The sequence below is a fragment of the Physeter macrocephalus genome, chromosome 8, assembly GCF_002837175.3.
Source record: "Physeter macrocephalus isolate SW-GA chromosome 8, ASM283717v5, whole genome shotgun sequence".
Taxonomy (NCBI): domain Eukaryota; kingdom Metazoa; phylum Chordata; class Mammalia; order Artiodactyla; family Physeteridae; genus Physeter; species Physeter macrocephalus.
The window spans coordinates 125,187,736-125,201,074 of record NC_041221.1 but is presented as its reverse complement, the minus strand read 5'-3'; the positions used below and the strand labels follow the sequence as shown (position 1 = coordinate 125,201,074).

General features: G+C 35.8%; 1 protein-coding gene across 1 annotated transcript in view; it reads left to right on the top strand.

Annotated features, from left to right (window-relative positions):
• The window catches only part of FBN2 (fibrillin 2), a 224,600-nt gene that overhangs the window by 197,696 nt on the left and 13,565 nt on the right, over nt 1-13,339 (top strand). The window contains exons 51-59 of the mRNA XM_024120349.2: nt 215-280; nt 590-715; nt 1,298-1,417; nt 2,317-2,439; nt 2,873-3,004; nt 7,931-8,056; nt 9,391-9,597; nt 10,543-10,668; nt 12,264-12,386. Of these exons, the coding sequence (XP_023976117.1) occupies nt 215-280; nt 590-715; nt 1,298-1,417; nt 2,317-2,439; nt 2,873-3,004; nt 7,931-8,056; nt 9,391-9,597; nt 10,543-10,668; nt 12,264-12,386 (1,149 nt within the window). The remainder of the gene's footprint in view (nt 1-214; nt 281-589; nt 716-1,297; nt 1,418-2,316; nt 2,440-2,872; nt 3,005-7,930; nt 8,057-9,390; nt 9,598-10,542; nt 10,669-12,263; nt 12,387-13,339) is intronic.

The following is a 13,339-nucleotide window of genomic DNA, read 5'->3' as shown; positions in this document are numbered from 1 at the left end:
GTGGCACTCTGGGAGGAGCTGGACAAGCTCAGGTGACCTTCTCTAAATATGCTCAGCGTTGCTTTTGCAATAAATTATAAAAGTAAAAAGACTCTTACTAAAAACAGCCTCGTAGAGGAGAAGTAAGCCTAATTTCATGTATTATCAATAATCAGTTAAGTTATCTGATCGTTGAGACTCTTTGATAATGTGTAATTTGTGTTTTTCTCTGTAGTGGCGTTCCAGGATTTGTGTCCCTATGGCCATGGAACTGTTCCTAGTCTTCATGATACCCGTGAAGGTGCGGTTTGATATATTTTATTTTTATAGTCTTACATAAGTATATTTTTGTACCTTTATTTTATAATCATGCTGATTTTACTGTATAACATAGTATATTGCATTTAATGCACAAATACAATATTTATTATATATTTATCATATGCACTATATTTATCATAAGACTATGTTGTAACATGTGAAATACATTATATATTTCTCTGATAAATGTTTATATGTTTTAAAATTTTTAAGGCTCTTTTGAATAGATATATACAGATCGGGCTTATCTTTTTATGTAAGAAAGTTCATGGGTGATTCTGTATTTTAGATGTCAATGAATGTCTTGAGAGCCCTGGCATTTGTTCAAATGGTCAGTGTATCAACACAGATGGGTCTTTTCGCTGTGAATGTCCAATGGGTTACAACCTTGATTACACTGGAGTACGCTGTGTGGGTAAGTGCTGACTCCACATTTCACACTTTGAAAGTTCTGTCTTCTTTCTTATATTCAGCAAAAGGTCTCTCAGGCACGCTGGGTGGTAGTGGGATTTACAAAGCCAGGATAAGTAGCTAGTAACTGCTCTTTCTTCTCCCATTCTACATTTTCCAGTAGACCTGGTTTATGTGAAGATGGGGAGAGTTGCCCAACCTCTGCCTTCAACCAAATATACAAACTCTGATGTGTCTAGAGATTTACAATTGCCAAAACCACTAACTGGGAAAGAGATCCATTTTACTTTATGACTTTCCACTTCTGCTCTGGTGGCAGAAGACCACATCCCTCCCTGGGTTTGTGTTTTTTTTTTAGGGCAAGCCACAGCTGTCTGAAGGCTCAGATCATTGCACTTGATCTCTCGGGGTTCTCTGCCCTGTGCAAAAAGGCCAGCCAGCCAAGGCCAAAGGGGGTTGCAAGAGTCATGTGTCCCCTGCACAGATCTGGGACATGTGTGAGGGCCAGATGGATATTCATGGGCATACTCCTATAAAACTAAACCTTCTCCAGATTTTGTGGCACTTTCTTATTCTTCTTTTTCAGATACCGATGAATGTTCAATTGGCAATCCCTGTGGAAATGGGACATGCACCAATGTTATTGGGAGTTTTGAATGCAACTGCAACGAAGGCTTTGAGCCAGGGCCCATGATGAATTGTGAAGGCAAGTGATACTTTTCTTTAGTATTATTTCTTCTTGATATAGAAAGGGTTTTTCATGTCTCAGCTTTTATTTATACTATTCTGACGTTCTATTGATGATTATATTCATCACAAACATATTTCCCTTTATCTCAGTGAGCATAGTTACAAAAGCTACTTTAAAGCCCTTGTCTGATAATTCCAGCATCTTGGTCCTCTCAGAGTTGGCGTCAGTTGCTTATCTTTTCCCTTGAGATTGGGTCACATTTTTCTGGTTCTTAAGTAATTTTGGATTATGCCCTGGATATTGTGAATGATGTCTTCTGGAATCAGTTATATTATTTTGAAGAATATTGATGCTTTTGTCTTAGCAGGCAGTTAACTTGGATAAACATAAAAGTGGACTGTCAGGCCTATGGACAGTGGTTCAGATTTCAGTTCTGCTCTTTAAACCCTAGTGGCTAGCTTCTTTGATTTTGGCCGGCACGTGCATGGTTGAGTCAGCAACTTGGGCTGCGTTTACGCAAAAAAATGAAAAAGGTATTTCTCTACCTCTGGTCCTCTCATTTCCGGGATTCCTCCTCATTCTTCAGCAGCCTTGGTTGCCCCAAGGCTCGCTCCCCTGAATCCTCCTGGACAGAAGCTCAGAAAGGTTCTACTGAAGATTTAGCTGCCAGGTGCTGCTGTCAGGACTGGTGCTATCCACAGGAAAAAAAAAACTTGAGAACCTATTCCTTGCCTGTTGGTTGCTGACTTTCAGCTCACCGCTAAAAACCACTTGAGGTGTTGTTTTTGTATTTTTTTCAGAGTTTATAGTTGTTATTTGTTGGAGGATGAGTTACATGCAAATACATCAGTGTTTATTTGAGCAGGTAATTAGAACTCTAGGCTGAGCACATGCCTGCCTGTTTTCTTGATCAGATATCAATGAGTGTGCCCAGAACCCACTGTTGTGTGCTTTCCGCTGCATGAACACCTTCGGGTCCTACGAATGCACATGCCCGATTGGCTATGCCCTCAGGGAAGACCAGAAGATGTGCAAAGGTAAGGCCACAGACAGGGGAGTAGTTAGCACTTTATTTGCCATGCTGGAAATATATTTTAATGAGTTTATAGTTCTCAGCTATCTTCTTCTAGAGCTTTAGAGAAATGTATCTGACAACATTGCTGGTAGATTTCCATATCTAGATAACAAGATACTTGTTGGTCTGTCCAATCAAGTCAAAAATAAGATGTCACACTCTTGAGCTCTTATTAAAGCAAAGGTAGCCCTTTCCTGAACTTCTTATCTTTAGGACCAATGCTGAAATTTTATAAATCTAGAATACAACCAACAGTTGAAAAAGACTGGGCTCCTCCTTTCTCGGTTACATAATAAGAGCCAGAAGACCAAAAAAGTGACTTAAAAATACTAAACAATAGCCAGTTCCTGAAAATTTCTTACTTCTATGTTTTTCCTGTTAAAAATATTTTATAGACCTGGATGAATGTGCTGAAGGGCTACATGACTGTGAATCTAGGGGCATGATGTGTAAGAATCTGATTGGCACCTTCATGTGCATCTGCCCGCCTGGGATGACCCGAAGGCCTGACGGAGAAGGCTGTGTAGGTAAGGCTTTATGGGATGGTGTCTTCTTATTTAATACTCCTACTCCAAGACAGATTTACAGCGCTATTCCCAAATCATCCTAACTGCAAGCCAGCTATTTTCCAGCTGTTTCAAGGCTGTGCTATATAGCTAGATTTCTTCGATCTCAGGGTCCATGCTAATACAGTAGGTTCTGGATAATACAGTGGAGATTATGCCTGTCCTAGAATATATGCCCTCTTGTTTATCATAATTCTCTGTCTTGTAAATCTAAATCATTAAATTTAGAAGTGTGGAAAAACTCCTTGAAACAATGCTACTTACTTATGTAGCAAAATTAAAAGTATGAGTTAATATTCTCGCTTTTGTATCACTCCATGAATTAGGAGAGTAATGAGGCAGGTAATCTCCAGAACTCTGTTACAGGCTGGGTATTTCTGTGACTTAGCCATATTTTTTAATGTTTTTGAACCTCAGTTAATTCATCTATAAAGGGAGGAGGTAAGGCTGGGGCTCCAAGATGACCTCAGGAATTTGAAATGTTATGATTTTATGACGTGTACTGAAGTATCACGCCGTGTAAGCTGGTCATGGCCACCTCATCCAGTATCTCAGCACTCATTCCCTAAAGTGTTGTCGCCTGGGGCACTGCAGCCCACGACACAGTCTTCCTCCTTCTTGAGAATAAGTGGCTCCCCTTCTTTAATTAAGAATCTTCTGTGCTCCCTTTTTAACCTCCAATACCTGGAAAAATGTGGATATTTTTGGAGGAACATTTGAAGATTACTAATAATTTCTTATTTGGGAAAAATAACATAATAATAGTATTTCTTAAAATAAATCTATTAGTGATTGCCTGGTGCTAAGAGTCAGAATGGAGAGTGGCTGTAAATGGTCGCTGGGGATCCTTTTGGGAAATGGAAACGTTTTAAAACTGGATTGTGGCAATGATTGTACGACTCCGGAATTTACTAAAAATCATTGAATTGTACACTTAAAAATGGAAATTTTATATCCAGTAAATAATACCTCAGTAAAATTGTTTTAAAAAATGAATCTACCATAGGAAAAGAAACTTGAGGATGTCCACTAAATTTTGATTGTAGTAACAACCAAAAAAAAAAAAAAAAAGAGTAGGAAACAACCTAAATGCCCATCACAGGACGACAGCTAAATAAATGTGGCATGGCAATGCTATGAAACCTTACAGAGCAGTTAAAAGGAATAAAATAGATATGTGTATGTACTGAAGTAGAAATAACTCTAAATATTTGGTTACAGAATAATATATACAATGTGTCATATTTTAAAGAACATTGTAAATCATACAATATGTTTTCTGTAGGTACATATGCAAGCCAGTAAATACACAGGAAAAGATTTATTTATTTATTTATTTTTAACCATTAATTCTTTATTTTTGTGTTTAAATTGCAACATCATATTGGAATACAAAAGCTTTTCCCCAAGGCCAGCATGCTTTCTTCCACAACAAATTACACTCCAGGTTCTCACTATTGATAACATATATTTAGTTACAAGATGTGCATGCAAAAGCAAAATATGATTTGTGTGACTTAAGGCATTGTGAATATTTAATAAATTTGGTGTAATGAATATATTAGAGAGAAATGATTTGAAAGTAATATGATTGATGATATAACACGAATCAAGAGGAATATAAGGTAATTATATCATTTTACTGTATTCAGCAACCAGACAAATCTGAATTTTAGCTATCAAACTGGAAAATATGGTGTATTATTTTCTCTGCAAATAGCCAAATAGATTAAAAATTAAAAGACTCTATTAAGTTCATTTTACAATATGCAAATTGTAAAATATTATTAATCTTTTCTATCATTACTAGGTTTCTGTGGCAACTTGGAAAATCTTATGCTCAAGAGAAATTTCCCAACATTTGTTTGCATTGTCAGGAAAATTTTTTAAAAAGACAGAAAATAAATCTAAGATTTGTAGCAATCAGGTCTTTTTAGATATGTTTCAGTTATACATTTTGAATTACAAAAAATATAACATTAAAGCAGACAAGATCCAGATGGATGCTAAAATTAGTGGGCAAAAATTTAAAAGAAAAAGGATATAAACGCCAATTCGTAGAAAAAGAATTACATCCAGGGACGCTATTGAGATTAGAGGTTACTGGTCTGAAGTGAATTCAACTTTATGTGTCCATTTTAATTTTTTACAAAAGAGTGAATTCCTGAATTATGTGTGTAATATTAAATTAATTTTTAAATGTCTGCAACAACCCATCAGATTATAATTGGATTTCATAGTTTCTTTTAATCTAATAGATATTTCATTCAAAATCCACTACTTAGTAAAGTTAAAACAGATCACCTTAGAGGTTTGGTTATGCAGTGGTTCTTTCAAAAACACTGTTTTTCTAAGATCTGAAAACACTGTTCTTACAAGATCTGAAAACCAAGTTAAACCTAGACTCCTACGTCATGTTTATAAAGTAATATATGTTTCTCAAAATGTATGAATGGGTAGAAATAACATGTATGGAAGACACTGTTACAATTCTGACTTCTTCTTACACATGAGATCCGTTGTAATTTTTTTTTTTTTTTTTTTTTTGGTTGCGTTGGGTCTTTGTTGCTGCGTGCGAGCTTTCTCTAGTTGCGGCCAGTAGGAGCTACTCTTCGTTGCAGTGCGCGGGCTTCTCATTGCGGTGGCTTCTATGTTGCAGAGCACAGGCTCTAGGCACACAGGCTTCAGTAGTTGCAGCACGTGGGCTCAGTAGTTGCAGCGTGCGGGCTTCAGTAGTTGTGGCGCACAGGCTTAGTTGCTCTACGGCATGTGGGATCTTCCCGGACCAGGGATCGAACTCATGTTCCCTGCATTGACAGGCAGATTCTTAACCACTGCATCACCAAGGAAGTCCCCATTGTAATTTCTTTTTGTCAAGTTCTCTCAGGGATTCTCAGTGCCAAAGGTGTGAAAGCAAAAGTAATCCAAGACTTTAAGATACATCAAGTTATCTTTCAAGTATAAAAGCTGTACTATATATCATCAAACATGGCAGAACTCACTCAGTATATCCAACAAAAGCCCTTCTTGAAAAAAGTAATTCAAATCAGACAGCTAAAATACTAATCAAAATAAAGGTATCAACATTAGGGACAGGATGAGATCAAGAAGGTAGACCTTGAAACCTCAGATTCTAGAAATAAGAAACACTATACAATTTTTTAAATCCATAACTCAGTTTAATACTTTTGCATATACTTTAAAATTTATGCAATAAGTTTCCTAAAAGAAAAAAAATATTTAACAAGAAATATCACAGTGAGTTTCAGAACAATAAGAGCAAGTGAAAATCCTTAAAGCTCCCAAGAGAGCAAAACCAGATTTCCTACAAATGAACCTTAATACTGGGTAAAAGAAAACAATGGAGCATCAGTATTTTCAAAACATTCTAAGGAAAAATAATTTTGAACTAAAATTTTATATCCAATCTAGTGATAAAGCAAACAAAAATATGACATTGTCAGAAATGTGTGGTAGAATATTTATCACCCACATACCCTCTCTGAAATGATTACCAAACTATATTCCAATATTTTTTTTAAAGTTAATTCAAGAGGAAGTAGTAGTATATGTGAAGCAATGGTAAGCCAAGAAACCAGTAACCCTTATTATGTGGTTTAAATAGATGCTGGTGGCCCATAAAAACAAAAACATAACAAACCAAACTTTCTTGACCACATCAACATGGCAGGTGACACAGGGAGAGAAGAGAAAGAACTCATACCAAGGTACTCGTTATGGTCAGAAGCTTTTGAACCAGATACCTCTTGATATTAATAGAAAAATATTCATTAAAGTGTATGTTGAAGTTGTTTCATGGTTACCACTGGAAGAATAGAAGATTACAACTTCCAGACATGAGTTAGGGATGAGAGGAGGGCAGAGAAAACTAGGCTGATCGAAGAAATATTGAGAGAAGGGGACAATAGCATGGTAAATATAAAATAATATAAAATGGCAGGCAAGAGTCCAAACGTATCAGTTTGGAAATAGTTCAAATTTCTGTTAAAAGGCAAATGTACTTTTAAAAATTCTTTTACAATGCAGCTTGGTGCTTTTTACAAGAAACGTACCAAATCAAAATGTGAGCTAGATTGAAAATAAAGGGGTAGGCAAGATATTCAAGGCAAATGCTAATAAAAAGCAAGCACATGCAAAATAAATATTAACATATTGAAGACTGAAAAGTATAGACATGAAAGGAGCAATTAATCAGAAGGATTTAATTGTCATGAGTTCTCATGCTTCTGACAACATTGATTTGAAAAATACCTCAAACAAAATTTACAAAATATCAAATAAACACAATAAGTAAGTATATAGGGATTTTAATACAACAATTTTGCTCTAATATATTTATTTATTTATCACCAACCAAAAGAGCAGTAAGGCCTAGATTCTTTCTTCCATTAGCCGCCCTTAACACACCACTCCACTCCTGTGATTTTACTCAAAGTCAGTCTAGGAACTTGTCCTTTATCTGTGGCCTAAGTGCCCTTTTACCCTACTCTCCACCTTTCCCTAACACCTACCCCCCCTCCCCCACCCTCAGCCTCTCTCTCATATCACATAAATTGGCATCCTCTTCCCCAGAGTTCTTTCTCTCCTTGTCAGTAATCCCTTTTGGAGGCCAATTTTCTAATTCTCCATCAAATATCACCTCTTCCCCGAAAAGAGGAAGAGAAAAAGAAAGAAAGGGAAAAAAACACTTTGTTAACAAAGAACCCATCTTGGAAGGATGAGGTAAATTTAAAAATAAATTAGTATTCTATCATATTAGTATTTTGGTGGGGAAGTTTTAAATATGATATAACCCATTAGAAGACAAAATTTGTAAATTATAATTTTATAGTCTACTCATGATTCACATTATTTGCTTTTCTAAAGATGAAAATGAATGCAGGACCAAGCCAGGAATCTGTGAAAATGGGCGTTGCGTTAACACTATTGGGAGCTATAGGTGCGAGTGTAATGAAGGCTTTCAGTCAAGCTCTTCAGGCACTGAATGCCTTGGTAAGTTGATAAACGAGTATATTTTACTTGGTAAAGAAAACATCTGTTTTGTGACATCATCACAGAAGAGTTCTGCATATGTATCCTTGTCTGCTAAACAGATTCCCCGATCTGAGTAATCCACGTACCTCTTCCTTAAAGGTAGACATCTATTAAAATGACTTATTATGTATGTGTTGTACCTACATCTATGCTTAATGTAAATAACCATCTTAAATGGTCTTTCCAAAATTAAGATTAATTAAGCTCTATGGAAAATGTGACTTTAGTAAAACTTACATCAGGGGATAATTTAATTCCAAAAGAAAATATTTGCTATGTAAGGTAAGCTTTGCTGTATTAATGATATTAAAGAGTATGCCACATTTCAAAAATGCAATGGAAGTTGATTTTTATTTCATGGTACAGGAAAATATTTTACAAAATATTTTCTTTTGGAAAATATAAGTCTCAGACATTTTAATGATAACATGCATACATCATAAACCATTTTAGTTAATTATGAGCATGTGTAAAAGTATGGAGTAGTAAAATTTAAGGCAAACAAAGAGAAATAGCACTCATCACTGGATTTGGTGCAAAAATAGAACATTTCAGCTACAGCAGATTGTTCTCAAAATGCTGTCATCTGCTTCAAATCCTAGGAAATTATTAGTCAAGAAATTGGCTATTGTCTTAAATCTAGACCTTTTTGGAAATAGAAAAGATAACCTACAGAAAAAGTGTTCTTTTCTGTTCATATTATTAACAGTTCATTAGTACGGTTCTTAAAACCACATAAAAGATCTCTTTGCCTACTTATATCAGTGAAATCCCTTTATTTATAATAACAAAACTACTTAATCCAATGTTTGAACAGTCTTTTAGATGTCTAAAATACAGGAGATTAATTCAATATGTACCAAAATTATAACATAGTCTAGAATTTGCTTTTCAAAACCAAATCCTCTTGCTTAGTTGCTTATTTAAAGGGAAGTCATTTTCTTTGATTTTCCTTTTATCTGGATTCTACAGGAATGGTAGTTTCCTATCACTTAACTGCAGATGAAAAAAAAAAGAAAAATCCCAAATCTATTTCTTAAGTAAGTTTCTATTTTCTATTTCTTAAGAGTTTCACTAATTATTAAATTTAATAAACTGTGTTTAGTGAAAGAACACTCCGTGAAATTAATCTCCAACAAAACTCTCTAATCATTGTCTTAAACATTGTCTTAAAAGACTATTTAGCTCTTAAGAAAGTGTTTCTAAGGAGAACATTGTTTGTCCTATTTAATTTGAAGACCAAGGTGTCAGTTCCTTGACGTTGATGCCTATTAACTACATTGTCATTTCAGACAATCGACAGGGACTCTGCTTTGCAGAGGTATTGCAGACCATGTGTCAGATGGCATCCAGCAGCCGTAACCTTGTCACAAAGTCAGAATGCTGCTGCGATGGGGGGCGAGGCTGGGGTCACCAGTGTGAGCTCTGCCCACTTCCTGGAACTGCCCAGTACAAAAAGATATGTCCTCATGGCCCAGGATATACCACTGATGGAAGAGGTAAGGAGTTGAGGAAATTCATGCATATTATTAACACAGTGGACATTAATTCAGATTAATTTGAAGGAAGTAAAATAATATCTAAAATATGTGTGAGTATGTTGTGGTTGAATGTGCTTTTCGCTAATGCTTCAGAGACTTTAAAAGGTATAATCTTCATATCAAATCTAAAAGGCAGAATCTATTATTATTCCTATTTTAACAGATAAAAACTGAAGCACAAAGTTTAAACAATAAATAATTTTCCCAAGATCACAGCCTTTTTAAGGGATGGACCAAGGAATGGAACATATCTGTCTAACCCCAAAGGCCATGTATAACCCCTGAACTATATTTGCTTCATTTAAATAAAGGTTGCTTGTTTGTGTGTAACGCATTTGTTTGAGTGTACGCAGGAACTCATTCTGTTTGCAACATATTTACAAACCAGCAGGTCTCATAAATGATTAGTAGTTTCCATTTTTTTGGTACAATCAGTATACTAATGTCCTAAAAATATTATTTTCCTCTATTACTATGCAGATTCTCGACCCTGTGCTTGATTACTTTGCTAATGAAACCCTTTCTTCAGTCTAATGCAAGTGTGAATTTAAAGCCAATCCATGGTATACTATCACAAATTCCAAACTGGTTGAACTTCAGAGGGGTAGCTTTCTAGATTCCCAAAACATAATTCATACTTAGATTGCAGAACGAGTTGACTTCAGTGAGGCTTTCAACATAGCCTCCCTTTTGTTTACCTCTCCCTATCACTTCAGATTCTTTTTTTTCTCTCCCTTCCATGTTGCCACTGGACTGAATGATGAAAAGGTACACCAGCAAAATTATGAATGTTGGTTCTTAGTGATCTGTCAATTCCTTAATTTCTCTTAGTTTCTAACCAGTTTTCTTCTTGCGTCTGTATTAAATTACATTTGTTTTTGCCTTGGGGTTTTTGGCACACAGATATTGATGAATGCAAAGTTATGCCAAATCTCTGCACCAATGGTCAGTGCATTAATACCATGGGCTCCTTCCGGTGCTTCTGCAAGGTTGGCTATACCACAGACATCAGCGGAACCTCGTGTGTAGGTAAGGTGAGGCGAGGCGTCTCTGCATCTGGGTGGTTGTTTCCTACATGTCATTTACTGTCAGCAGAGTATCTTTATTATGGCGCTTTGGAATGTACATTTTGTTAAAAAGATGCCATTCCTTTCAGTAATGTGGTTCTTAATATCATAGGAGTTGTCCAAGGCCTTGTCTAGTAATGTGAGACACAGAATTGTTCAATTCATCAAAAAGTCTGTACAATTAGGGAAACATAGAAATTATTAAAAATATATTTTCAACATTTTATGTTTAATTTAAAATGTATAAAGGCACGTTTGTTTGTCATTCTTTTAATGAAAGAATAGGACTTTTGATTGTGAAATTGTGTGTTTGCATATGGAGAGAGTGCTTTTTGCTTGTTTCTCATTGTGGTTTTTTTTGCATAAAATATACCAATTAAGCATCATCTAAAATTTCCAGTTGCAAAGCAGTCTCAGTACAGAGACCTTCTACATTTTTACAATCTCTTTTTCTAATTTATTTTATTGTCTCATCGACACCATTCTATGACAATTGGAGGGGGTTGGTAGCTTGCCTTTCTGAGTCTTTCCAAAGCATTTAGTTTTCATTAAAGAAAAAAAACTTTTCTCCTTGATATTTCATCAACTTACATCAACTTGTTTTAATAACAAGCATACCTGGCATGAAAAGGTTAAGAAAAACCAAACTAAATCTTAGTAAACATTCAACTCACTTGTTTGGGCAAGAGAGTGATAGAGACTAGGCTATCAATCATGAGCTTTTAGCATTCTGTGGGCATCAATCAATGTGTTTTATGGGGGAAATGGAGGTGATTTGCTATCAGAGTCCTGGCAGAAAGAAGGTGGCATATTCAAATGAGGACAGTTTACGGAGACTTGTTTTTGACAAAGAGACAGTATATAAAGGTGTGGGCAGAAACTACAAGGGATAATGCTGAGTGCTGGGGCTGTACCACCTCTGGGCCAAAGAGGGAGGGAAAGATTGAAACTTAGAAGAGGGAAGAAGTTTTGCCCAGAGACCTGCCTTAAGAGCATCTGTGACCTCTGATCCCATCTTGTGAGGAGGGAATTGAGGAATTAAGGACCAGCCTGAAGACAGAGGGCAGGAGAGCCTGCTAATGGTGTCTGTGCAGTTCAGCCTCCTGGGCCCGAAAACAGGGTGGACCAGGGTGAGGACTGCATCTGAAGGGGGAAGTGGAAGACTTCCAGCACAGTCTGTGATGCCGAAAGATTCTTAGGGGAGTGTCAGCTAAGAGAGTTTGAGAATTTCTGACACATCCACGTGTCAAAGGAAAGAAACTCTAGCTTTTAAGTTTATGATTCTCAAGCTGTAAACCAAAGTACACCAATCTAAAAAAATCTAGTGTATTTTTTTGAACCCAGACAGTTGTTCCAGATATTATAATATTTGCCCAAGACACGCTCGACAGAGGAAACCAGTAAATTACTTTAGAGAAAACTGTTCTGTGCCTCGTTTCTATTTTCCATTTTAAGTTGAAGACGAAAAGAAAAAGACGAAGTGAGAATATGGAGGGAGGAAAGGGACTGGTTTTTCCTTCTAACCAATAATTTAATCCTCACATCACTTTTGCTTAGATCTTGATGAATGTTCACAGTCCCCAAAACCCTGCAACTTCATCTGCAAGAACACCGAGGGGAGTTACCAGTGCTCCTGTCCTCGGGGCTATGTCTTACAGGAGGACGGAAAGACATGCAAAGGTGAGTGAAGAGTCTGCATCTGTGACCCTCTCTTTTTTCAGATTCAAAGTCAGCTAATCAGGGATGATACTGTGTGTCTCACCTTCACTAAAGCACGTCTTCCTAGTGACCGTTTTATGATTCATAGAAAATTCTACCAAAGGACACGTGCCAGGAGGCAGAGAGAATTAAAACCCGGGTTACCAGTGGTTTGCTTCTTACAGCAAACCACACAAACTGAAAAATAAATTAAATAATACAGAAAGCTATGGTGAAGGGAGAGATTGAACAACTAAAATAATATTTATTTTGTTGCTTATCTGAGATTTCATTTCTCTAAACTGTCTTTATTACACGTTTACTGCAGAAGATTGAAAATGAATAGGTAAATTTAAATTTTTGCTTCCATAGTATTAGTAGTAATTATCAAACTAAATTAGATAATTAAAAGAGCTTCAATACTATACTCATATGTTCAATTTTATAGTAAACCTCATCGGTATGAAAATAATGGACTGAGGAAAGTCCTGTCTAATTAAATTTTTGAAATACAGTTTATTCTCAAGAAGATGAAGTTTTATTTCCAAGAAATACCAAAAAACACATAGAATAAAATAATAGGAAGCAATATTATTCTCTTGGCTCTACTTAGTGAACCATTATGAGTCAATTTAATATTGCACGTTGTTTATAGTTATTTTTATTTGAGTGCAACTGTGTGTGTGTTTTAAGCTTTAAAATAATTTGTCTTATCTGCATCTTACATTGCTCTGTGAATTTATTTAAATGTATTTTCCCATATTAAGTTCCAATCCAACCAAAATCAGATTTTGAGTTTTCTATCAGTATAGTTCAAATACTTGTTCCATTTATGACTACAATTATAGATGCTGTGTTTTTGCTTCTTCTGGTATTTATGATGGTGTTTTCATTTGGATCCTGAGAACCTGACTCAGTGTTTGTGTTAAGACCTT